This window comes from Protobothrops mucrosquamatus, unplaced genomic scaffold, assembly GCF_001527695.2.
Source record: "Protobothrops mucrosquamatus isolate PMUCROS unplaced genomic scaffold, P.Mucros_1.0 scaffold1335, whole genome shotgun sequence".
NCBI lineage: Eukaryota > Metazoa > Chordata > Lepidosauria > Squamata > Viperidae > Protobothrops > Protobothrops mucrosquamatus.
The window spans coordinates 110,544-138,294 of record NW_015387533.1 but is presented as its reverse complement, the minus strand read 5'-3'; the positions used below and the strand labels follow the sequence as shown (position 1 = coordinate 138,294).

The following is a 27,751-nucleotide window of genomic DNA, read 5'->3' as shown; positions in this document are numbered from 1 at the left end:
TTCTATTCTATTCTATTCTATTCTATTCTATTCTATTCTATTCTATTCTCTAGCTTTTCTCAGGAACTCCTTCATAGGTATAACCAGGGCTTTTTTTATCATAGAACGCCCAGAATGGAGTTCCGGCACTTTTTTTGGATGGAACCTTGTAGGGTAGGCAAGGAGGTTGTATGACGTGTGTGAATTCCGGCACCTTTTTTTTTTTTTTTACAAAAAAAAAGCACTGGGTATAACATATCTGTTTTGTAAATCCAAAATAGGAAAGTTGTCCAGATCACTCTTCTGAGTTGAAATGCACACATTCAAGTCACTTTTGGTTTATCATTTGTTTGTCCCTTTTAGCTATTAAAACATCAACCAGTTTTATTTGCAAATCCTTTATAAAATTGACAAATCCTTTGTCAATATCATTCTTTTATCCTGACAATTTAAAAACCATACCCAGAACAGTCTGCTTCTTAAGTGTATCCTCTTCTCTACTTTTTAAATTCATTTTCATTATAACCAACAATCTTAAATGACAACTCTGAGTACATTGTTACCATTAATATCAAATATTCTTGAATTCTCAAAAGTTTAAATAATTTTCTCCATTCTAATTAGTGGGTCTTCTTCAATTATAATGTTTAGTTCTTTCTGGTTGCTTCTAGTAACTAATCTTCTAGGTTTCCTCTTATCATGTTTTCCTCTAATCCACATTTTTCCGGACAAGCGAACAACTAGTAAGTGAAGAATTTGATTGTGATTGGTTTAATTATTATAAATTTTTTGAAAGTTTTAAATTTGATAAAAAAAAGCTTTATTTTCACAGGAACTAAATCTGAATTGGACGTTAACTTATGTTTTGGAGATGACATCTTGATTTCTAAAGCACGGGTCTCCAACCCCCAGTCTGTGGACCAGTACTGGGCTGAGGCATGCCAGCAACCAGGCCGCACAAAGAAGCAAAGCTCCATCCGTGGGATGCAGGCAGTACATGAAACCACGCCCCCTCCAGTCTGCGGAAAAACCTCTCTCCATGGAACCGGTCCCTGTTGCCCAAAAGGTTGGGGACCTCTGTTCTAAAGGATGTAAAATGCTACCCAAGATGAATCTAGAAGATGAATACGTTAAAGAATGTATGTTAAAATGGGCAATTTTGGGGGGGTATAATGCTAGATAAATGGGAGAATGTATGGACAGAGATTAAAATTCACATTAAATTATAGTTTGAAAGAAAACTCTTACAAAATGATGCACTGTTGATACCTGACCCAAGATAGACTAATGAAAATATATAAAGGGATTTCTAATAAGTGCTGGAAATGTAATCAAAATCCAGGTTCATTTTATCATATGTGGTGGTTTTGCAAATACTTGAAAACATATTGGATAAACATAACAATGACAATGCAAAAATGTTTAAGATACAAATATTAATGAAACCTGAAGCTTTTCTTTTAGGTATCATTGTACCAATTGAAAAACAATTTGGGATGCTATTCCTTCACATGGTGATGGCTGTGAGGATTGTACTTGCCAAACACTGGAAAGAAAAAGAAATGCCGACTGTTGAAGAACGGATTTTGAAATTGACTGAACTAGCGGAAATGGCAAAATTAACTGCTTTGATTAGAGATAACGGATTAGACAGCTTTATAAGAGACTAGAAACCGTTTGTAGATTTTCTATGTGCTAAATATAACAGATGGTTAACAGAGGGATTTGAAGATTAGTGTAATGTTTAGCTTAAATAATTTACTGCTTTCTTTTTTCTCTCATAACCCAACCAGGATGGATCCTACATATTAAATGTTAAATCTAATTGACCACTACACTATTTTTTTTCCTTTTTTCTTGTTGTTAGGGTTGAATGTATGCTTTTGTTTTCTTTCATTTTGCTTGTTTTATTGTTTTGTAATTTATTCTCTGATAAAATAAATAAAGATACATCAATTCCTTAAGTTTATGATATATCAATATGTGTCAATTGTTATATTCTGCAGAAATGTGTTTTGTTCATTTCATTGGTTAAAATTGTGTGAAAATGAATTACAAAAATGAAATTGAACTTTTTTACTTTAGTGGATTAATTTAAATATTGTGTAAAATAATACACAATAGAACCACCAACAAGTGGAAAACCCATTCCTACTCAAAGTGTAAGATCAATGACCAAGTTAGAATCTGATGGCTTGGTTTGATATGTCAAAAATAACAAATGAACAAATCATGGACGACATAAATATGATTATTATCAATGCCTGGCATAAAACTAAACTGTGTTTATGTAGCTATGTTATAGATATTCCTGATTTTGATATGTGATGAGAATGAAATAATTCTAAAATTCATCCAGGACTTTAAATAATAAACAAACAAACAAATGTTGTACAGACTGTAGCAAGATATGTGGCTTGCTCATACTAGAACTATTTCAATATGGGCTTGGTGAATACTTTATTTATATATTTCAGTTTGGTAGGCTGGAGGATCCTGTATTTTTATTCTGTTTTATATTAAAGTCATTTGTAATGTGCATATCATTATAGGCATTTGTCTGCCCTTTTATATGTTATGATTACTTTGCCAATGTTATGATTACTTTGCCAATAGGCATATCCACATGAAACTATTTTGTGAATTCCCATATCCATGGACTTTATGAAATGCATCCATAACATTCACATAAGACTCTATAACTGCCCTCAGACATAAGAAGTTTGGAAATAATCAAATTTAGAAATAAAACATAAATTCTATAAATTACAATTGTTTTTTAATTGTGCTTCTCTGTGATTTGAAGTATTAAACTAAAAAAAATTGAGAAATTTGTTTATCAGATCTGTAGGCATCAGATTTGGGACTGATTTTATTATGCCAGTGTCTTAAAATCTGAAATATGTATAACTCATTTTTCATGCAAGTTATCAACAATTATCAAAACTCACCAGAGATTGTATTACTTATTTTGACAAAGATCTTCTCAAAATCGGCGAAGTCACTCCAGGAGGATTGGAACATATGCATGAAACGATTGATATAGAGATTTTCCATTCTAAAACCCCAAAAACAGCATACTTAATGGTTATAGTTATAACATGACTTTCTTCCATGTCTCACACAATTTTTTATTTTTTTATATATCGTTTTGCTCCAGCTTGTAATTCTTGGAAATGAGAATCTAGTCACATCAGAATGCACCTTTAGTAAAGTATTTGTTTTTTTTAACATATGGAGATTGAACACCTGTCCTACTTTAAATCATATACAGTAGAGCTGTTTATTATACCACACTCAGGTGTACAAAAATCGTTGCATATGGGTCTGTCCTGCTGCTAGTCATGGTTGATAACTGAAGGAATGCTATATAATTCTAAAAATTCCTATCTTTTCCTTGAATTCAGTGCTTTATAACTGTTTCATGTTGTCGGCCCACTCCTAGATATAATATAATCTTCTGATACTTAGTTTACTAACTATTCTCATAGTAGAGATATAAAGCAAGATGTGTTGTTATCCTCCTGCCCATTTTGGAAAGAAAGCATGTTTTCCAAAAGGTACAGGAAACTTTTTGCAAGCAAAGATATTTTATATTACAACTTCTATAGTTTTCACAAATATTACCAGCAAAAAAGAGGAAGGGTGAATGAATCCTCTCCAATTTGTAAGGATCATCTTGCATGAATGCCTCATCTTATTTGAAATGTTGTAGAGTTATCCTCACAGGTGTGATTTTTGCTTGCAAATTTCATCTAATTTTGTCCTAGTCAATTATTAGAATGTAAAAACTTCAAAATCTAAATAAACCAGGCAACCTTTGGCTTTTTTTAAATTTCTGTTTAACCTAAAATTTTCATGCTGATGTTAAAGCCATTTGTGATTTCCAGTACTAGTCAATAGGAATCATGAATTTTTCTTCAGGTCTGGAACTTCAGAGCAGAGCAATGACTCAGCAGTTAGGAAACTGGACTTGTTGGTTGGAAAGCCAACAGCCTTGGTTCAAGAACAGAGCATTGTGTGAGGGATAAGCTATCTTCGCCTAGATCCTGCTCACCTAGCAGTTCGAAAGCATGCAAATTTGAGTAGATAAATAGGTATCACTTTGATAGGGAGGAAACAGCACTCTGTGATGCCATGCTGACCACATGATCATGGAAATATTTTTGGACAGCATTGCCTCAATGATCCTTGAAATGGAGATGAGTGCTGCCTCCTATAGTAGGTTATGACTAGCAGAGTAAAATCAGCAGGGGCTCCTTTCCTCTTCTGGAACTAAACCAAACAAGGAGCCTTGGATTTAAATCAAGGATAGGAGCCATCTAGAATTGGTTATAAGATGGACAGCTATATAAATGTTTTAAATTAATTAAGTAAAAAAATATTCCCCCAACAAGAATTGCATTCCATTTTGGTACAATCTTAGGAGCAACATGTTTGGTAGAGCTGAAGCAAAGAATAAATAAGGTCAGAAGCAGAAGTATCATAGAATCATAGGACTGGAAGCAAACTTAGAGGTCTTCTAGTCCAAACCCCTGCCCACAGAAGGAGTCCTTATACCATCCTGGATGACAATTGTCCAATCTTTTCTTGAAAACCTCCAGCGATGGAGCACCCACATTGGACCTGGCTACCTCCGAGACCGCCTTCTGCCACAGATTCCCTCCCATAGACCGGTACGCTCCCACAGAGCGGGCCTCCTCAGGGTGCCGTCGGCCAAGCAGTGTAGGCTGGCGACCCCCAGGGGGAGGGCCTTCTCTGTGGGTGCCCCCACCCTCTGGAACGAACTACCCCCCGAGATCCGGATGATTCCGGATCTCCTTACTTTCCGCCGCGCCCTCAAGACATGGCTTTTCCAGCAAGCGGGCCTGACCTAGGGAGGATTTTAGGTAGGGATGATTTTAAGAAAATTTTAATTGACACACAGCTTCGAATATTTGGCTTTTAATTTGGTTTTATGGGTTTTTTTTCTGTTCTTTGATGTATTTTGTTTGTCTGTTTTAATATGCTGTGCACCGCCCTGAGTCCTACGGGAGAAGGGCGGTATATAAATTAAATTATTAAATTAAATTAAATTAAATTAAATTCGAGGAGGCAAGCTATTTCACTGATTTATCGTTCTCATTGTCAGAAAATTCCTTCTTAGTTCTAGGTTGGATCTCCCTCTGACGAGTTTCCACCTATTACTTCTTGTCCTTCCCTCAGTTGTATGATTTAGCCTCCAGATACCTTATCATCTTAGTTGCTCTTCTCTGCATTCTTTCTAGGGCCTAAGCATCTTTTTTGTATTGTGATGACCAGAACTGGTTGCAATATTCCTAGTGTAGCCTTACTAGTGTAGTATAGAGTGGTACTATCACTTCTCGTGATCTTGATGTTGTCTGTTGATGCAGCCTAGGACTGCATAGACGTTTTTGGCAGCTGCACCACACTGCTGAGTCATACTTAAATGATATAAGTAATTCTTTCTCATCCTCTCTTTTTTTCTCATTTTGTTTCTGATGTTTCATACTTCTCTTAAGAAGTATGGAGTGAAAGGGGAAACAACTTTTCCCAGACATCTGAACTGTTTGGTTGCAGAGTTGCAGAAATTAAACTAAGGCTGAGCTAACATGAAATTATGGGTTATAAGCAGCACTATAAGCCACATCTCTGAACTAAATAAATTATTTTCCAAATTGTGGAGTGCCTCTACAACCGATACTTGCTAAATATTTGGTGATTTCTAATTATTGATAGGTAGTCCAGATAAAGATGCCTTCTTCCTATATATGTCTTATAAAACAGAATAATATTATGTACAATTCCTAAAATATGTAAAAAAATTGCACATTAATGATATATGTATCATTAAACAATATAAATTGCAAGAGATAATTAAAAATAATTAACAGCTATGTTTCATAGCACTTTATGTGCTAATTCATTTTATAAAGTGAATTGAAGAAACTTCAATTGACAGAATTAAACATAAACTGCAAAATAATATAGTGAGCAATATATTATACAGAATCCTTTAACTTATACCACCAGGAAGAAAACTATCTACAGGCAATATGTCATCTGGCAGAAAGCTGATCAATCTGTACTACAGAATTCCAGGGGAAGTTCAAATTGAGTAGGTCAGGGATCCAGAGAATGATAGGCTCTTCGTTTTTTTAATCTGTCCTAGACAGGTCTATAGCCATGCTTCACCTGAGCTGAAGTAATTTTTTTAAAAAAATGGTTTAAACACTGACATCTCCATTTTTTGCTTTAGCATCTAGGGGACTAACAGTCTGCCTCTTCCTCATATATCCTACCTAGCATCCTTAATAATATGCTGGCATAATTCAGCTGAAAAATAGCCAAATGTCAATGGCACAGATTCATCCCATGTTTTGGATCATTTTTAATGTAAGGATGGGCATGCTTTGGGGATAGAACCTCTCTGAAATCTGGAAGGAAAAACCTCTCCAAGTAATGTAAATTCAGTCTTCAATTCTAGGCAGGAAGTTGAATTAAAATCCCCGATCCTCAAATGCTGTTCTCTCCACTATGTTTTAAATACAGGACACTATCTAATATAGAACTTTGCCCCCCTCCCATTTAGAGGAATATCCATCTGTAATCATGGAAACCAATCTAGGGAAAATGGACTACATATGTACAGTAATGGATTATACTATAATTATGTTCTATATGTATTCTATGCAGTACTATATACAGGTAGTCCTTGAGATACTTCTGTAATGAAGCCTGCCCATTATGGTCATATGTCACAACAATCGTTAGTTGAAACAGCCTCAATTAATGACCCCATTCCTTGCTCTCTCTGATGTAAATGTTAAATGAATGGGAGAGTTGTTAAACAGAGCACCGGTTGCCTCAGGGGGAAGTCAAGGTCTACTCAGGGCGGGTTGCCTGTCCCAGGCCTCCCAAGGCTATACCCATCCCCTGAGGCTCCCTGTGTGCCACTTCTCGCAGTCTTCCTTCCTACCCAGCAATTAAGGGGAGATCAGAGTATACAGAGTTTGCAAACTCCAACAGGGAAGGGGAGATCGGGGCAGATGGAGTTTAATTCTCCAACATAGAAGGGGAGATCCCACCCAAGAACTCAAACCTGCTCTAGGGCCAAGCAACAGCCAACTTACCTGTCAAGATATTTAAATTTATAACTGGAACAGTGGGCATTGTGTGAAAAGTCAAAACACACAGTTATAGCTGATTGATAGAGTGCCGGCTACTGCATGAGGGAATCTGAGTTGTAATTGGTTGATGTTAGAGTAAAGAGGGAATTTCCTTGTTTCCTACCTTTTTGTCCTGTGTGCCCTGTATGATGTGATTTGCCTGACGATGTCCCTGCTGTGTTGATTTACCTGACTATGCTCCTGTTTGCCTCTCTTATTTACTGTAAATATATTTATTTATATAAATAAATATAATATAAATATAATATAAATATTCCCTAACGTTACCTTTCTGTTGTTTCAATTTCTGAGGGAGGCATCCAGCCCTGTAGGATTAGTTCCTTACAGCAGGACCTTTCAACCTTTTCACAGATTGTACCACTTTTAGGATATAGCAAAAGTACCACCAGTTGCCTAGCAAGATGTCAAAAACTTGATGACACCCCCCCCCCAAAAATGGAAAAAAGTGATAAGAGTATAGGTAGTCCTTGACTTACAACAGTTTGCTTAGTGACTGTTGAAAGTTACAACGGCACTGAAAAAAGTGATTTATTACCATTTTTCAAACTTATAACCGTTGCAGCATCCCCAGGGTCAATCTACATTTGGATGCTTGGCAACTGATTCATATTTATGATGGTCACAGTGTCCCAGGATCATGTGATCCCCTTTTGCAATCTTCTGACAAACAAAGTCAGTGGAGAAACCAGATTCACTCTTCCTTTTATATCCTCTCTTCTCTCATCCCTCTTTTATATCCTCTCTTGTCTCCCCCTTCTTTTATATCCTCTCTTCTCTCCCCCATTTTATATCGTCTTTCTCCCCTTCTTTTATCTTTTCTTTCCCCTCTTTCTTTTATATCCTCTCTTCTCTTCCCTTTTTATATCCTCTTCTCTTCCCTTCTTTTATATCCTCTCTTCTCTCCTGCCTTTTATATCCTCTTTCCCCCTTCTTTTATCTTTTCTCTCCTCTCCTTCTTTTATATCCTGTCTTCTCTTCCCCCTTCTTATATCCTCTTTCCCCCTTCTTTTATCTTTTCTCTCCTCTCCTTCTTTTATATCCTGTCTTCTCTTCCCCCTTCTTATATCCTCTTTTCTCCCTTCTTTTATATCCTCTCTTCTTTTATATCCTTTCTCTCCCCTCCTTATTTTATATCCTCTTCTTTCCCCCTTCTTTTATATCCTCTCCTCTCCCCTTTTTTATATCCTCTCTTCTTTCCTCCCTTCTTTTATATCCTTTCTCTTCCATTCTTCTTTTATGTCCTCTCTTCTCTCCCCTTCTTTTATATCCTCTTCTCTTCCCTTCTTTTATAGCCTCTCCTCTCCCCCCCCTTTTTTCTTTTGCATGCACCTCCAGCTGATTCCTCTCAAGGCTGCGCTTCTCTGTCTCTCTTTTGCAGTCCCCTTCTCTTTCCCCCATTGTCTTTTTTCTCTCCCTCTCCTGCTAAAATCTTCTCCTTTTATAGCCTCTCCTCTCTCCCCCCTCCTTTTCTCTTCCGTGTGCACCAGAAATGCCATCTTGGGGCTTCTGTCTTGCCCCTGCAACCCTGCAGAAGTGCATGCCGATCCTGGACTTCTGCCCAGCCCCCATAGCCCTGCAGAAACGCCGATCAGCTGTAGCTGTTCGTGGTGATCCTGGGCTTTGCTCAGCCCCGACAACCTTCCTTCAAACTGGAGCATTTCCAACCAAGTTCCCTCCCTCTCTCCCTCCTTCCCTGACTCCTTCCTTCCTTCCCCTGCTTTTTTTTTTAAACTGCCAGAGGCTCGGGGCAGAGGTGGCAACAGACAGGCAGTGGTGGGCAGAGGCTTCCCCATCATTGCCTCTGCGTGGCTCAGCTCACCTCTCCCAGACCCGCACACGTGTTTGTGTGTGAGTGTGTGAGAGCACACGCACGTGGTGTGTGTGTGTGTGTGTGTGTGTGTGTCACCCCTTGCAGCCCCATGCCCTCAACAGAGACCTTCTGTGATGGCAGGCTGCAAACTAATGAAAGCAATTTTTTTGGGAGTATTTGTTTCTTTTTTCAATGTGCCGCTGATCGTATCACGCCTATGCATGGAGAAGGCAGTAAGTGTGCGAGTGCTGGTGTCCTGGGGAAAAGGGAAGCACTTCTCCTACCTTTTTCCTTTCTCAGTGGTCAGCAGAGATGGTCAGCAGGGATGCTGGGTGCTCACCACCTCCTCTTCGTGTGCCCAGGGAGTGGGACGGGGCAGCCCCTCGCTGGCCCTTTCCCACCAAAACCTCCTTTTATATCCTCTCCTCTCTCCCCCCTCCTCTTCCTTTTCTCTTCAGTACACCTTCAGCCAGTGGTGGGATTCAAATACCTGAACAACTGGTTCTATTATGTGATGCAGGCCTGGGCCTCCGATGCCTAGAATGGACTTCTGGAAGTGGCATCATGCACTTCCGGTGGGCCGTTCTAGGCATGGGAGGCCTCCTCCAGGCCTCCAATACTTAGAACAGACTTCCAGAAGTGGCATCAACACACTTCCAGTGGGCCATTCTAGATCTGGGAGGCCTCTGAGGCCTAGACTGGACTTCCAGAAGCCAGCCGGTTCTCCGAATTCAGGTAAATTTAGCTACCAGTTCTTCTGAACCAGTGTGAACCGGCTGAATCCCACCACTGCCTCCAGCTCCCCGAAGCACCAATCAGCTGGAGCCCGGTGCTGATCCTGGCACTTCTGCCATGCCCCGACAGCCCTGCAGCTCCAGCTCTCTCTCCCTCAGGCTTGTGCAGTGCTGCCACCACTTCAGCTCATTCCTCTCCCCCTCCGCTACTACTTCTCTAGGACGGTCGCATACCATCTGCCAAGTGCCAAAGTACCACTTGTGGTACGCATACCACTGGTTGAAAAGCCCTGCCTTATAGAGCCAGCCTCATGGCAAACTCCTCCAATTTTGCAACATTCTCACAATACTGTAGAGTTTTTTTTAAAGAGCCTCTATATTTTTAAGGAGGTTCCAAAACTGCACAAACAATTGGAGCCTCTTTAGAAAACGGAGCCTCCTTAAAAAAATGGAGTCTTCTTTAAAAAAAACTTTATAGGATCTGAGAATAGAACATGTTGCAAAATCGGAGGAGTTTGCCACTCTGTAAGGAACTGATCCTACAGGACTGGGCTCTCTCAGAAACTGAAACAAAAGAAAGTAAAGAGAGGGCTTAGTGGAAACCTAATAGCAGTTTTCCAATACCTGAAGGACTGTTACAGGGAAGAGGAGGTGGATTTACTCTCCATAGCATCTGAGGGCACAACAAGAAGCTATGGGTGGAATCTTATCAAAAGGAGATCCAACCTGGAAATAAGGAGGAGTTTCCTGACAGTGAGAACAATTAATCAGTGGAACAGCTTGTCTCCCAGAGTTGTGGGTGTTCCATAGCTGAAAGTTTTCAAGAAAAGATTGGAAAACCATTTGTCCAGGATGGTATAAAGAACCCTGCCTTGGGCAGAGGATTGGACTAGAACCGTGGTGGCGAACCTATGGCACACGTGTCACAGGTGGCACTCAGAGCCCTCTCTGTGGGCACACGCGCCATCACCCAAGTCCTAGGCCTTCAGCTGGGTTTTATAAACCCTTTTTGCTTTAGGCCTCTGCCGCTGTGTGCAAAAAAAAAAGGTTCAATCAATCAATCAATTTCAACTTCTCGCAGGGAAAAAAAAGATCTCGCAAAGTTGGAATTGATTGATTGAACTTTTTAGTCCCACCCAGTCTGCTGTTACCATCGCAGCCATGCACACCCAATGGGCCACGCCCACCCAAATGGCCACACCCACCCGATGGGCCACGGCCACCCGGCACCCAACAATACATAACTGGGTTTTGGGTTGCAGTTTGGGCACCTGGTCTCTGAAAGGTTCTCCATCACTGGACTAGAAGATCTCTGAGGTCCCTTCTAGCCCTATGATTCTATGATTCAATACCAAACTAAACCTAATATGAGAGTCATTACTATACTCACGCTTTGGTGTAATTCAAGATAAAGTCGACTCCCTTTTCACTGTCAAATTGGATGTTGCGAGGCAATTCCTTATGAGATTTGGCATCTATGTTCAAAGGAAAACCTGGATGCCATTCTGCCCATCTAGGTAAAAATAAAATTATTATTTTTTTTAAACACGTTTTATTGATTTTTTATTGTTACAACAAGGTGCTTGAGAAACAACGTGGTGACAGGGTAATCAATTATCCAAAAGCAAAATCATACATATGTAACTCAGATTAAATCATTAAAGACTCCCTCTCTATTCCCTCAAATAATATAATATATTCAAATTAATGTATTTTTCAATAAAGTTCAATCAATCAAAACAATCATCACTAATACTTCATCTCTATAAATCCAAATCCTGTTTTGAGCTTTACTATTTACAATTGCCATATTCCAATTTGGTTTAGATAAACATATTATTAACACTTCAGGTGTCTCTCCTTTCCCTTTTTCCTTAACATAATCAGTAACTCATTTATTAATATCATTTCTTGTTTTATCAAAAATCCCTCTTATTCTCCTTCCATTACAAAATAGCTATCCTTCCTCAAAACAAGAATATTACTCCAAAAAAATACAATTTCTACTCTATTTTAAATCTATAATCTATCAGTCAATCAATATCTATGTAAAACTCTTTTAACCCACTCAGTAAAATTTAAATCCAGTCTGAATAATTGTTATATCCACAACAAACATATTAATACAGAAAAAAAAATCTTCTCACTAAGTTCACATATTTAATTAATCTTTATTTAATCAGGATCTCTAACATCTTCTTTACCAATCTTAAACCTTGAGTCAATCCATGTCTAAAAAGCCTTTTAAACCCATTGTATACAGTTTTAGGTCACATTCTTATATCTTATTCTAGCTTTCTTTTTGTGCCAAGTAGGTTTCCATAACAGAGCCTCTATATCAACAAATAAATCTCTCTTTAATCCTTGTGGTATCATTTGAGTCAAGAAAGAGAGTCCCCTCCTCTGTTTTAGGGACCTGACTCCTTTGTAGATAATCCCTTGTTGTTTTAAAAGTTCAAGTCTCAACATTTGAATCTGCTGAGTAAAACACTCAATTATGTCCAATTTTGTGGTTAGTAGTTGGTTATCAAAATTGTCATAGTTCTCAATCAGTTGTATTTGCACGTCCATTTCTGTTAGTTTTGAAATTGTGTATGGTTTAGTTACAGTCATTTTTTGATCACCAGGAATAGGTTGTATATAGAATGAAATAGAATCTTCTTTAATGTTGATTAATTCCTCTTCTGTTGTTTTCTGGTCTGTAGAATAGTCAGATAAAATCTGAAGGTCGGTTTGTAAGTTCAAAGTAGAGTTTCTGTTTTTTTATTTCTGTAGTACTCTCTTTTATTTGCAGACATATTTGCTCAGTGGCTTCATAGATTTTTTTCCAATATAAGTTTACAGTTGAGTTGTGAATAGGGTTTCTCCATTTCAATAGTAGATAGGCCTGTTATCTTTTAGTGGAGGCTGTATTTAATAACATTTAGCCAGTGTCCACCCCCACCAATTTAACAGCTGTTGAATTTCTGTTTTTTCCCTTTTATGATGATCTGAAGGTCAAAACCAATCTCAACATCAAACAGCAAAAAAAAACAAAAACCAGTTGCAATTTTAAATTTCTCCACAAAGTGTCCTCAGTAGACTATAAAATCTCTTCCCAGACAAAAATGACGTTGACAAAATCAGGAAAAAATAATATTCTTCACATATAAAGTAAATCCAGTAATAAAATTCAATAATAAGGATTTTTTTCAAGACCCCAAAGTAAATAGAAATAGAAAATAGTCAATTAAAATTAATTTTCATTCCATTTTCAAAGCTTCTCTTCCCACACTAACAAACGCTGCTCTCTCAAAGAAGGGAAATAGTTCCAAAAATGCTTTTTACAGGAAACAAAAAAGAGAAAAGGGCTAAGAGAGGGGGAAAAAGTCTCACCCGGATCAACCACAGTGGTTCTTTACACTTAGATGTTCTTCTGATTTTCGGTTACAGCAGCAAAGTGATCGGCCATTTTGCTGGCCGATCTTTTCTCCGTCGGCCCTAAGGAGCAATCTTGGACCGCGGAAGGAGCTGCTGCCCTTCCACAGTCGACGAGGGCCTCCTCAACGGTAGTCGCCTCTCAAAGGCGACTTTTCGACCCGATTAAGGGTCTACCGGCAGAGGAAAAGCAGCCGGCAAAGAGAGGAGTCTCTACGCACGGCTGCACATGCCGTGATCCGGAACCGGAAGTCAAAATAAGAATTATTGAATAGAACTCTCTGAGTAATTTTTAAGACTAAAAGAATAAAATAGCTAAAATATTAATATATTTCAGATCAAGCAAACAGAAATTATCAGTTCTTTGTTTACATAAATTGTTTTAAAACACAACCAGGAGAACTCAGGGGAGGAAAAATTTGGAAATGACTGACAACAGAGATGCATATAGATAGATAACTATAGAACAGAGGTTCTCAACCTGTGGGTCGCGACCCTTTTGGGGGTCGAACGATCCTTTCACAGGGGTCGCCTAAGACCATCGGAAAACACATATTTCTGATGGTCTTAGGAACCGAGACACCGCTCCGCATCCGTCTCTGCATGGCCTCCTCCGCCATTTGCAGAGAGAGAGACAGAGAGGCACTTTCGCTTCCCTTCTCTCTCTCTCTCAGGCAGACTTACTTCCTGCAGGGCTCCTGATTGGCCCTGCGCCTGGGTGCCCCACCCCCTGGGAGAAGCGCGGCCAGGGCCTCGTGGCCTTGGAGCCGCCCGGGGAAGCCCCGGGATACCTGCTGGGAGCGGCCCACTGGAGGCTCCGCTGAGCAGGCCATCCCTCCCGCAAGCTGCGGCCCAAGGGAGACCAGCCCCTGCGATCCCCAGCCAGCAGGACCATTGGACCCGCTGGCCAGGAAGACGCGCCGGAGTCCAGGCTGCCGGGAAGGAAGAAGGAGATTCAACAAAGGTAGGAGAGGAGAGCTGCCTCCTGGGGCCCAGCGCTGGTGGTGGCTTCCTTGCCATCCTCTTCCTCCTCCCCTTCTTCCTCCTACTGCCCCAAGGCGGCTTGGGTGGGCGCCGGGGCAAAAGGGGTGCCTGGGGGGAGCAGCCGGGCTGGCGGAGGGGCTGGCGGGCCACGCGGCACCAGCCCTCACCGCGGCTCCATCGAATGGGCGGAGGGCGAGGCCGGGCAGTGCAGAGTTCCGGCTGGGACGGCGGCAGTTTTCTCGCCCTTCTCCTCTCCTTCCTCCTGCTGCCCCCAAGGTGGCTCGGGCGGGCGCCGGGAGGAAGAGGGGTGCTTGGGGGGGAGCAGCCGGGCTGGTGGAGGGGCTGGCGGGCCGCATGGCACCAGCCCCCACCGCGGCTCCATCGATGGACGGAGGACGAGGCCAGGCAGCACGGGGGCGGCGGGGACCCCCGATGATGCTGCCATAAAAGAGAGAGAGAAAGAGAGGAAAGAGAGAGAAACAGAGGAAAAGAGAGAGGAAAGAGAGAGAAAAAAGAGAGAATGAGAAAGGGAGGAAACAGAGAAAGAGAGAGAGAAAGAGAGAGAAAGGAAAGAGAAAGAGAAAGAGAGAGAGGAAAGAGAGAAAGGGGAGAGGAAAGAGAAAAAGAGGAAAGAGGGAAAGAGAGAGGAAAGAGGGAGAGAGAAGAGAGAGAGGAAAGAGAGAGAAAGAAAAGAGAGAGGAAAGAAAGAGAAAGAGAGGAAAGATAATTTGGGGGTCGACCAGAAGGGAACCGGGTCTGATAAGGACGACAGTTGAGTGAGGTTTTCCCCCTCGCCCCTCTCTCTGCCTCCCTTTGTGCAGTGGCGTCTCTGGCTGCTGCCTTCCCAGTCGCTGAGAAAGGGGGAAAAAAGAGCCATGAGCGAGTTCCCCTTTCTGCCTCGTTGCTGAAAGCTTTTTTTTTAAAAACGACCACTTGTTCAGAACTCCTCGGGGCTTGTTTGCACGAGCTTGTGGCAGATCAATAAATAAAGGGGTGGGGGAGCCAAACCGTCCAAGGCGTTTGCACCCTGACCGTGTGGACGCTGCTTTCATGACTTGCCACCACCACCCCCTCTCTTCCCGCCCTGCTCGGGCAACGCGCTGCTGCTGCTGCTGGCTGAGCTGCGGCGCCGGAGCGTCCCCTGTGCCACCCGGCCCGCCTCCCTCGCCGTCAAAGGGCATCTGTGTGTGTCTCCAGACCTTACTGGACTACCATCCCCAGCAGCCCTAAAAAGCACTGTGGAAGAGTGGGGAATGCTGGGAGTTGCAGTTCATCACCATCTGGAAAAACATGACTCTCCAAAGATCCTTCCTTCCTTCCTTCCTTCCTTCCACCCATCCATCCATCCATCCATCTCCTTCCCTTCCCCTTCAATCTCTCCTTCCTTCCTTCCTTCCTTTCCCCCTCAATCTCCTTCCTTCTCAATCTCCTTCCTTTCCCCTTCAATCTTCCTTCCTTCCTTCCATCTCCATCTCCATCCCTTCCCCTTCAATCTCTCTCCTTCCTTCCTTCCTTCCTTCCTTCCTTCCTTCCTTCCATCTCCATCCCTTCCCCTTCAATCTCTCTCTCTCCTTCCTTTCTTCCTTTCCCGTTCAATCTTCCTTCCATCCATCTCCATCTCCATCCCTTCCCCTTCAATCTCTCCTTCCTTCCTTCCTTCCTTCCCCTTCAATCTCCTTCCTTCTCCATCTCCTTCCTTTCCCCTTCAATCTTCCTTCCTTCCATCCATCTTCATCCCTTTCCCTTCAATCTCTCTCTCCTTCCTTCCTTCCTTCCTTCCCCTTCAATCTCCTTCCTTCTCCATCTCCTTCCTTTCCCCTTCCTTCCTTCCATCTCCATCCCTTGCCCTTCAATCTCTCTCCTTCATTCCTTTCCCCTTCAATCTTCCTTCCTTCCTTTCCCCTTCAATCTTCTTTCCTTCCTTCCTTCCTTTCTTCCTTCCATCTCCACCCCTTTCCCTTCAATCTCTCTCTCTCTCCTTCCTTCCTTCCTCCTTCAATCTCTCTCTCTCTCCTTCCTTCCTTCCTTCCTTCCTTCCTCCTTCAATCTCCTTCCTTCTCCATCTCCTTCCTTTCCCCTTCAATCTTCCTTCCTTCCTTCCATCTCCATCTCCATCTCCAACCCTTCCCCTTCAATCTCTCCTTCCTTCTCCATCCTTTCCCCTTCAATCTTCCTTCCTTCCATCTCCATCTCCATCCCTTCCCCTTCAATCTCTCCTTCCTTCCTTCCTTCCTTCCATCTCCATCCTTTCCACTTCAATCTCTTTCTCCTTCCTTCCTTCCTTTCTCCTTCAATCTCCTTCCTTCTCCATCTCCTTCCTTTCCCCTTCAATCTTCCTTCCTTCCTTCCTTCCCCTTCCCTCCCTCCCAACATTTTTGAGCAAGGAAGAGTAAGCTTCTCCAGCGAGCATTGCTATATTATTTTTGTGATTAATCACTATGCTTTAATTATGTTCAATTCGTAACAATGAAAATACATCCTGCATATCAGATATTTACATTACTATTCATAACAGTAGCAAAATTACAGTTATGAAGTAGCAACAAAAATAATTTTATGGTTGGGGGTCACCACAACATGAGGAACTGTATTAAAGGGTCGTGGCATTAGGAAGGTTGAGAACCGCTGCTATAGAAGAATGGCTACTGGATTTGTTGGAATACATTTTGGAATGTATTTTGTATTGCAACAACTACACAAGTATTCAGACAGTGAATGGCAATGTTTGTAAGTTTAGTAGGTATAATCTCTAGGATATATACTCTATGGTCTTTTTTGTTCTGAAAGTTACATTTAAAACCATTAAGAGGCAAGGCCCATGGAGATTGTACATTGTACACTTTATTTGGTAAGTATGACTATGTAACCATCCTCTGCTACGAATCTGTATGGCTATATAATAATCCTCTGCTACCATTTCTATATAATAAAACAGAATTTCTAACAGGTTATGGGCCCAGTATAAAAACCAGAGATAAACCAGAGACTGCATCTAAGCATGTAGCAGCAGCATAAACAGCCCAGAGGTAAACCAGAGATAACCCAGTATAAACGCAGTATAAGCCCAGATTAGAGGAGAAATATAAAGTTCAGCACAGAACAGAACAAACCAGCCATAGCCAGCTACAGAAAATAAGTGCAAGATACAGCAACAGAAAGAAGACTGTAACAAAATAGATAAATAAAAGAAAATGACCAGTAACAAAGCTGAAACAAAGATTTCACTTGTGAATCTGACAAACCAGAACTACTGTAAGCATCTGCCACAGTTGGTCCATCAGGAAAGCAAAACTCTTGATTCTATTAGGATTGATCAAAAGAACTTTTACTGAGAGATAATGGGTGCAGAAAAGTCAGGCGGAATCTGAAGGTCCTGCACAAAGCAATTCTTTCGTTTTCCCCAAACCCCAAACCCCCTGACCAGTCCAACAGCAGCCAATATGATGCCATAGAGATGTTATGAGAACACTGAGGTGCTGGGTAGATAACAGGTCACTCTCAGGGCATGACGCTCTTGGAACCAGACTGGAACCGGCTGAGGAGTCTGTTTCTTTTTTGAAAACAGTTCCCCTCCCTAATTCCAAAGCAGTTACAGCTAAAGCGAAAGCATGCAAGGAATGCCAGAAGTCTTCCTCCCCCCTCCCTCCAACAAAATGGCAAGACACCTGCATGGTGGACCTGAAAACTACCAGTCTTGAAAATTCAAGACAAAAATGCAGCTAATAAGTGAACGTACATGGAAATGTATAAATGAAGCTAGGCCAGAACATCCTTCAGATGAGTGGATAGAGAAAGATCAGAAACCTCAAAGCACAATCTCTTAGCATAGAAGATGATTAAATCATACATATAGGTAAATGTGAAACAGCTAAAGAAATGTGGAAAGGATTACAAAAGGTGCATGAAAGAGCTAATCTCAGTAGTAAACTGTATTTGTTTAGAAAGTTATACCAAACCAAGCTGATGAAAGGCCAGGATGTGCAGGATTACATAAGACACACCTTGGAAATGGTTGAACACCTGAGAGGTGTAGGAGAAAAAATAAAAGATTTTCATGTCGCAGCACTATTACTTAGTGGTTTATCAGAAAGTTATGAAATGCTTGTCACGGCACATCCAGATGATGAACTAACATTGGAATATGTTAACAGCAAGCTTACAAGCATAAAACAGAAAGTATTAATAGTGATGATGTTACTGTCGCAGTCTGTTTTAAGACAGCTTCCAAACCCAAGGAAGCAGCATGCAAAGGCGTCAAGGTCATAGAATTCACTCGATCATCTAGCGATGGCAAGGGATCTCTGACTAAAGACCCAAAGCCAATCATGGAAAGTGACAGTGGTGGAGACAACGACCCTCTGGTAAGTAGAAACATAAGATTGATGATGGTGACTGTAGAGATGATGGTGTTTTCCTCAGGGTGAAAAAGCATACTAACAGCTTTGTTAGATTCCGGCTGCACCTGTTGTCTAGTTAATCTCAGTGTAGTGGAGAGACTCGGAATGCACCTCTGGGAACAAAAAACACCAATAGTGTTTAGCCAAGTAGATGGTTCACTGGCAGGAGGAGGCCTGTGACTTTCATGACTGAGCCTCAAGAAATGAAAATTGGATCCCATGTAGAGATGGAATTAGCTTTATTGTAACCCCTGGTATGGAGTGACCTATGATCCTTAGTCTCGCTTGGCTAGAGAGGTGGAATCCCTCAGTAGATTGAGAAAAAAGAATTTTGAAAATCCCTCAGAAAAATTCTGGTTAAAAAAAATGAAAGTGAAAATGGAGCTGTGCAATCTCATTCCCCTTGTTAAGAAAGTGAAAGGAAATGATGCAGCACCAACCTGCAAACGAGATGGAGTGGTTGTGTCAGGTCCCCAAAGAAATGTATTTTAACCCTATCCTATTTTTCCCTTTCTGTGGCCTTTCTTTGTGGCCTGCCAGTGATGCTGCAGTAGGCACTGTTCTTCTCCAAGAGGACCAACAAAGGTACAGGCAACCTTGCACTTACATGTCCAGAAAACTCTCTGAGGCTGAGCACAGGTGGACAGTATGGGAAAAGGAACCTACACAGTGAGATGGGCATTGCTCATGTGGAGGCACTTCCTAGAGGGCAGCAAGACCCTTTCAAAGTGTGAATGGACCATAAGAAATTAGAAGCACCAAAGATTCCCTGGAAGCTGTCACCTAAACAAGTGAGATAGGTGCAGTATTTACAATACCTGTCAGGGGAGAAATATTTCCTACCTGACACTCTCTCCAGGTCTAACCCTTTCCCAAAGGAGGCAGAATGACAGAACTGCTGGCTTCCAGTTTGCCGCCGTGGCCGCCACAGCCACTTGGAAGGCAAGTTCCATCTTCCACGTCTGATTTCACATCACTGGGGGACCCTGGAAAGGGTCAAAAGTCACCATGTAGGGGTGACAAGCAAGGAGGGGATCCCCACTTGATCACGGGAGGGCAGTAGCCCTTCCGCTCGATCTGGGGCAGCTCTCCAAACCGGCGGACAAAAGACTGGCCATAGAAATATGGCCCATCACTAGGCTGCAGACAGCTGAAGTTAAATTTACCACCAGACACCTACAAAGCAGCGCGGATGAGACTGGGTAAGATCTGAACCTCTCTTCAATCCTAATTATTTTTTTCCACCTGTATAAGCTGCCCAAAGTATTTTTCCCCCTGTGGACAGAGGGAAGGGAAATTCTATCCCACCCTCTAAAAACAGCAACGACTGACTACCCAGGGGAGTTTAAAATGCTGAAAAAATAACTTGATTCAAACTGGATTTTTATCTTTCTAAAATTTGAGGACTAAAAGATTTCTTATTCGTATTGAAGATTTGGGTTTTTTACTTACAAAAAAGAAGTAAAATTGAGAAAGGATTATAAAAATTTTGGACTAAAAAAAACATCAAAGTCTTAAATGGTGTGGGCGACATCTTGTGGCTAAACCTGATATTACAACTTGTTATGGTCTAAAAGAGACTTGGCTTGGAGCCCATTCTATAGATAAGACTTTTGCAACCTTGGCAGATATCAGCTGTGAGAAGCCCAGCTGTGTTTTATACTCAGTGACAAAATTATTTTCATTCTCTGATTGTAAAGCTTTTAATTTAACACACCACTAGGACAGGCATGTCAAACTTGCAACGTCATGTGACGTCATGCAATGTATCGGGCTGGTTTTGCCATTGCCGGCAATGGGGTGGGCGCGGCTTCCACATGACCCGTCCGGCCTGTAGGCCGGCAGTTTGACACCTCTGCACTAAGAGAACATGGAAGAAGATCAGGAACAGATTCTTTTTATGTTGAAAGCAATTTATGAAACTATTCTTACAGCTACTGATGAAATAAGAAGCTGCAAAAAAGAACAAGATGTCAGCCTAGATATACGAACCCAAACTTTGATTACAACTAAAGAACCAACTACACAGAATATAATAGAAGAACAATTAAATACTATGATAGAAGATTCAACTGATCAACAAACACAGTTAATAGAAAACTCAGAAAAGGGACTGACAACCCTGAAAATGGAAAAGACTTTCTATATAAACCAAAAGAAACCTGAGGATTAAGAAGAAGAACAGACCGAAGGGAAGATAAACATTTCAGGACAACTACGTCGAGATGAAAAAATAGACGATTTGTTAACCCTTCCCAAAAAAATGGAGACTGGATGGCCTTTTTTATCTCAAACAACATATATAATAACAGAGAGAGAACTATTTGATGACTTAAAAGCACGGATATGGAAGGCGAGTTGGCAAAGAAAGAAAGCTAGAATAAGGCTGAAGAAAATGGGGGTTTTGACTCATTAGTGAGGATTAAAATAGAATATACTTAAACAGACAAGATGTGTACTTTGAATACTAGATTTTGTTATGAACTGAGATAAAAAAAACTTTGGTCATTTAAAACTTGGAAGTATAAATATCAAAAATTAAATTTGAATATTGATTGGTTTATAAAGGTTGAATGTAAAAGTAATTAAGATATATATAAGCCAAAAATCTATTGATAAATATAATAAACATGTTTTTACTTAGTTGATATAATAAGAACTGTACTAGCTTAAATATGAGATAGTAGACACTAAGAAAAAAAGAGAGGAAGTATTTGATGTTGAAATAAGGGAAATTTTGGTTACTAAATTTAAGACATTTGGAAATTAATAGAAAATAAGAATGTTACACTGTATTATTAATTAGATATAAGATGGTGAGAAATAGAATATATTCAAATAGATAAGATATGTATCCTGAATACTAGACTTTGTGATGAATTGTGATAAAGGGAACTTTGGTCACTTAAAACTTGGAAATTATAAATATTAAATGTTAAATTTAAATATTAATGGAAAACTAAAAATTGGGAAAAACTAATTAGGACATTGATTGTCTATAAAGACTGAATGTTAAAATAACCAGCATATGTATAAGCTAAAAATTATTGATAAATGTAAGAATGTTATTTTTATTTAATTGATATAATAAGAATTGTATTAGTTTAAACATGAGACAGTAAATGCTAAGGGGAAAAGAGAGGAAATATTTAATGTGGTAGTTTGAGACTTGCACTAAAGATGTTTGTATGTCATTGAATTTTTGATTAACCCAGCCGCCACGTTGCTTTTTAAATACTTAAATGTAAAATTAGAAAATTAATAAAACATTAAAAAAAAAGAATGACAGAACTGCCATTGTACGCTTGAGCTTCACATTCACTAACTGCCACTCTGCCAAAAACTGTGAGGAGAGGAGAGAGGAGAGAGCCACCCACAACTTCTGGAAGCAACTTCTGCTGGTTAATTGTTCTAACTGTGAGGAAATTTCTCTTTAGTTCTAGGTTGGTTCTCTCCTTGATTAATTTCCATCCATTGCTTCTTGTTCTGCCTTCAGAGTCCTTTGGAGATTAGGTTTACCTCCTCTTCTTTGTGGCAGCCTCTCAAATATTGGAACACTGCTATCATGTCACCACTAGTCCTTCTTTTCATTAAACTAGACCACAGGTCGGCAACCTGCGGCTCCGGAGCCACATGCGGCTCTTTCAGCCGTCTCCTGCGGCTCCCAGCCACATGCAGTGCCAAAAAAAAAATAGGACTAAAAAAGTTGAACCAATCAATTCAAACTTCTCACGAAAGAAGTTTGAATTGATTGGTTCAACTTCTTTGGTTTGTGGGACGCTGTTCGCCATGGGCTTGACATAGATGGGAGGGGGGTGGAAGACAGCCCTGGAGGGAGACAGCCCTGTAGCCAGAAGCTGGCGGTCCGAGCGGAGCGGCACGGAAGACCTACCGGTTGGCGTGGGAAACTCCAGTGTTGCCAATGAGCAAGGCTTGGCGTCCGCGGCCCAGTTCCGCATCCCCGACGACCAGCTGGATCGGCTTTCACTGCTCCAGCCCAGGGATGCCAGCAGCATAGAAAGCGGTTTGGCAGTGCTGCCGTGGGCGGGGTGTCCTTGCAGTGGACAACTTGGGCCCGGATATTTCCTGCAGCTCGCGGCTCGGGACCGGAGACACCGGTGGCGCACGGCCCGGACTGTCAGCGTTGCCATGGGACCACCCCCTGCGGTGCCAGCTAATGCGGCATGCTTTCAGCGGCGAAAAAGGGGCCTGAGCGGCGGCGGAACAAGACACTGGGCAGCACGAACTGAGCACAGTCTTGATAAGCAACAAGCCAAGGCCCCGCGTCCCTCCTCTCTCCGCTTAGTTCGTGCTGCCCAGCGTCTGCCTGCCTGCCTGCCCGCCTGTCTGCTTGCAGGCCTCCGTGCTCCTTCCCCGAAGCGTGCAATTGCTCAGAGCCCATCCCAAAAGGTGCTGCTTCCCTGGCAGGAGCCAAGTTTGCAAGCCTCGCTGGCAAGCCGGGAAAACCGAAGGTCTGGAGCCGCAGTGCCTGGCCCTGGTCTGACAGGGGAGGGGGTGGGGGGTATCTGGGGCCTAAAAAGTCCTCCAGGATAGGCTCAGGGCCGGCCCTCTTTCCCCGGCCGCAGGAGAAGCGGAGGCGCAGCGTCTCCACCTGGGCGGGCAGGCGAGCAAAACCCCAAAAACATTTGCGTTCATTTGCAAAGAAGCAGTGAAAGCCAGTCCAGCTGGTCGTCGGAGTGCGGAACTGGGCTGCCGACGCCAGGCCTTGCCAACCAGTAGGTCTTCCGTGCCGCTCCGCTGGGACCGCCAGCTTCTGGCTGCGTGGCTGCCTCCCTCCGGAGGTGTCTTCTCTTTGCAAACGAATGCAAAAGGTTTCGGGGTTTCGCTCGCCCGCCCGCCCGGGTGGAGACCAGAGTTGGCGGCTCTAACATCCTACTATCGTTGGCTGCAATCCTATCCACCTGTTTTGTCCAACCGATTGCAAGCCAATCGCTGCCTGGTTCTGAATTAATAGCTTGGGGGGGGTGTGTGCCAAGCCCACTGAACTGCGTGATCCCAATGACCGAGCTGACTTCGCAGGAGCCTCCATCGGATTGGAACTTTCCTGTCCGATTGAGCTCAGTTTAGGCAGGGCTGTTCTTAGTGTGGGCTTCACATGTTAGTTAGTGGGGCTGACTAGTTCTCTGGCAAGGGTGCCGTGCTCCGGCCTTCCTCCAAAGCTCCGTCCTCGGAGGGGTAGTCCAAGGCACCACTTTCAGCCAGCTCCTTTGGTGCGGCCCCAATTCTTCTTCGTGGAAACGAGGGTGGGGCGGAGCGAGGCAGCGCTGCCTATCTCAGTCACGTGGAGGAAGAGCCGTGTAAACACCACCAGATGGCTCCGCAGTTGCCGCCACCGCCGGGGGAGATGAGCACGCTGTTGCTCCCACGGTCGCCTTCCCGCCGCTATGGAAGATAGCCTGGTCCGCACCTTTGGGGACCTCAGCCTCTAGCAGCCCCGCTATGCCCAAGGCAAGCCCCCCCGCTCGCCGCTTCAGGAAAGGGGGGAGAGCAGTCTTTTCCGAGAGGAGGAGAAGCCAGGATGGCAGAGCCGTCCATACCAGAGCTGGACGCGGGCAGGGCCAGTGCATGTGTCGCCTTAGGCTCCACTCTTCAATTAAGCCCCGTTACATGTGTGCGCATGCGCATGTGCATGTGCACATTTTGCGGCTCCCAGTTTTTTCTTTTGTGAGGGAAACGGGTCCAAGTGGCTCTTTCACCATTTTAGGTTGCCGACCCCTGAACTAGACATAACCAATTCGTGCAACTGTTTTTCAAATATTTTAGCCTCCAGTCATCTAAACATCTTTGTTGCTCTTCTCTGCACTCTTTCTAGAGTCTCAGCATCTTTTTTATATCATGGTGACTAAAACTGGATACAATATTCCAAGTGTGGTCTTACCAGGGCATTATAAAGTGGTACCAACACTTCACACGATCTTGATTCTTTCCCTTTGTTAGGGCTGTGTTGGCTTTTTTGGCAGCTGCAGCACATTGCTAGCTCATATTTAAGTGATTGTCCATTAGGACAGGGCTTTTCGACCTTTTCACCGATTGTACCACTTTTAGAATATGGCAATATCCGAGTACTACCAGTCACCTAGCAAGGTGTCAAAAACTTGATGAGCCCCACCCCAAAAAACGGAAAAAAGTGATAAGAGTACAGGTAGTCCTTGACTTACAACAGCTCGCTTAGTGCAGTGGTTCTCAACCTTTCTAATGCCGTGACCCCATAATACAGTTCCCCATGTTGTGGTGACCCCCAACCACTTATACATCGCCGGGTGCCAGGGGCGTGGCCAAGTGGGTGTGGTCAAGTGGGCGTGGCCACCAAGTGGGCATGGCCACCATGTTGTGGTGACCCCCAACCATAAAATTATTTTCATTGCTATTTTGCTACATTATGAATCGCAATGTAAATATCTGATATGCAGGATGTATTTTCATTTTTACAAATTGAACATAATTAAAGCATAGTGATTATGCTTTCCTCTCTCCCTCTCTTTCCTCTCCCTCTCTTTCTCTCTTTCCTCTCTTTCTTTCCTCTCCCTCTCTCTTTCTCACTGTTTCTCTTTCCTCTTTCTTTCTCTTTCTATCTTTCCTCTCTCTCTTTCCTCTCCCTCTTTCTCTCTTCCCTTTCTCTTTTCTCTCTCTCTTTCTATCTTTCCTCTCCCTCTCTCTTTCCTCTTTCTTTCTCTTTCCTTTCCCCTCTCCCTCTCCTCTTCCTCTCTTTCCTCTCCCTCTCTTTCCTCTCCCCCTCTCTTTCCTCTCTCCCTCTCTCCCTTTCTCTCTTCCTCTTTATTTCTCTCTTCCTCTCTATTTCTCTCTCCCTCTCTTTCTCCCTTTCTCTCCCTTCCTCTTCCTCTCCCTTCCTCTCTCTCTCTCTCCCTCTTTCTTTCTCTCTCTCTCCCCCTCTCTCTCCCTTTCTCTCTCTTCCACTTTATTTCTTTCTCCCTATCTTTCTCCATGTCTTTCCCTCTCTTTCTCCCTCTCTCTTTCTCTCCCTCTCTTCCTCCCTCCCTCTCTCTCTCTCCGATCTGGAATCGATTTGGAGGTGGGGAGGGGAGTAGCCGAGGGCTACCTGTGCGACCTTGAAGTGGCCACCTTTGGAAGTACCAACGCTGCTCCAGCCAGGCTCGAGCCGGGCAGAGCAGGCGATGGGAGAAGAGCGAGGCGATCGCCTTCCCGGCAGCCGGGACTCCGGCGCGCCTTCCCAGCCAGCGGGGCCTATGGTAGCGCCGGGATCGCGCGGCTCCCTGGGAAAGGAACTTCCTGCCACATTTCTCAGGGGGTGGGGCACCTGAGCACAGGGTTAATCAAAAGCCCCGCAAGGGGGCAAGCCTGCATGAAGAGCCATGCCCTTTCTGTGGGGGAGGGACACGATGAGGGAGCCAAACAATCATGGGATGAAGATGCAGCCAGCTGCCAGAAATGCCATGCAGGAAAAACAGTTGACAGCAGCCTGCCTGGTGGCGTGCATGACTCCGGCGCATGTTAGGACTGCCTGCCGGCGCCTGGTTAGAGCAGGTGGCTGGTGCTCCATTGTGGCCGGCTCCGGCAGGGCAGGGATTCCCTGTCATCATGGGAAACGGCACGGCAACGTCAGCAATGGGCAGGGCATCCTGAGGCCGCCGGCGCCTGGTTGAAGCAACTGGCTGGCGCTCTGTTGTAGCCGGCTCTGGCGGCGGCGGCAGGGATCCCCCACAGCTTGTGGCTTCTGCTGCGGTGCCTGGATCAGTTTCCCACAATGGAGCACCGGCCGGGAAGGAGCTGCTCCTGCCCGCCAGCCCCAGGGCTGCGCTGGGCGCCAGAGGGCCAAGGTGGCCTCCGACAGCGAGGGAGGTGGGCCGGGTGGTGGGGGGAGGCTCCGGCGCGGTGGGCGGGCGGGCAACCAGGAGGCGTGAGGACCGGCTCAGCTCAGCTCCCTCTATTTCTCTCTCCCTCTCAAAGATCCTTAAAATCCTCCCTCACCGTCGGAGGCCGCCTTGGCCCTCTGGCGCCCGGCGCAGCCCTGGGGCTGGCGGGCAGGAGCAGCTACTTCCCGGGCTCCGGGTCTCAGAAGCGGCCAGGCGGCGGGGAAGAGGGCGAGGCGGCAGCGATGCCCGCATGTGCGTCGGAGGCCAGCCAGCCGGCCCGGGAGGGGAGAAGCGGTGCCTTCTGAGCGGGAGCTGGCGCTCTGGCCGCGCCCCTCTCGTGTGCGACGAATCGGGGAAGGGTTTGGCGGTGAAGGGCTGCGCGGCGTGGAAAGGGGCTCCCGCGACCCCACCGCTGCGATGGCGCTTAGGAGGCTGGAGGGGCGGGCAGGTCCCAGAGGGGCGGCTGGGAGAGGGCAAGAGGTGCTGGGATGAGGATTGAGGGCTCCAGGTTGGCGGGCGCGAGAGGACGCCAGCAGCTCCGAGGCGCGTGGATCCTCCGCGCGGCTTCTGAGGCCCCAGAGGTGACGACGCTTGGCTCTCCGCCAGGATCTCCACCAGAGCCTGCCCCCCTCCCCGGGCATTCTGGCCCCGGACCTGCGCCGGTCAGCTGGAACGTCAGGCAAAGCTTTGGTCGGTGCGGAGGGTAGGCTGCCGCAGCGCCGAACTCCTGCGCTTGTCAGCTGGGAGGTCTGGCGACGGAGCCGGCTGGCGGAGGGCGATGGAGAGGCGGCGACTCGGCGGGCGGGGTCCTGTCTGCCCACCCGCCCCATTTGTAAAAGAAAAAGTCTTCCGCCCAAGCATGACGCCAGCAGTTCTGTGACACGGGGGCTTGAGGCATGGAGGCACGGGACGCGAAGTGGTGCCATGGGAGGCAGCAGGACAGGGGGGAGGGTCTACTAGTCTGCGCATGCTTGAAGATGGCGGGTGGTTCCGGGTAGCTCCGTAGCAGCGGAGCTCGAACAGACAGCAGAGGGGAGATTTAGAGGTCCCCGGAGGTCCGGAGACCGGAGACCCTTCCCCGGGTGACTCTCTCTCCCGGGATCGGGACTTGGTGCGCGAGGAGGCGAGAGGAGGCGAGAGGAGGCGCGGGGACGCTAGGACTCCACGCTGACCGGGTAGGTGTCTGGTTGGCCTTCCCGGTCTTTTCCGGCCGCGGCGGCCCCTTTGGCGGCCTCCTCGGCCTCCCCGGCCCCTTTGAAGGCCCGTCCGGCCCCGGCGGTTTTCTTCGGTGGCTCCGGTGACCCTCCCCAACGGCCTCTCAGCGGCCCGCTCCAACGGTCCTTCCCGATGGCTCCAGCGTTTCAACGGCCCTTCCCGATGGCTCCAG

At 44.5% G+C, this 27,751-nt stretch overlaps 1 protein-coding gene across 1 annotated transcript in view; it reads right to left on the bottom strand.

The window, feature by feature from the left end:
- Positions 1 to 27,751, bottom strand: part of ALOX5 (arachidonate 5-lipoxygenase) — a 156,016-nt gene that overhangs the window by 77,765 nt on the left and 50,500 nt on the right. The window contains exons 4-5 of the mRNA XM_015821464.1: positions 11,104 to 11,226; positions 2,931 to 3,037 (exon numbers count right to left, since the gene is read on the bottom strand). Of these exons, the coding sequence (XP_015676950.1) occupies positions 2,931 to 3,037; positions 11,104 to 11,226 (230 nt within the window). The remainder of the gene's footprint in view (positions 1 to 2,930; positions 3,038 to 11,103; positions 11,227 to 27,751) is intronic.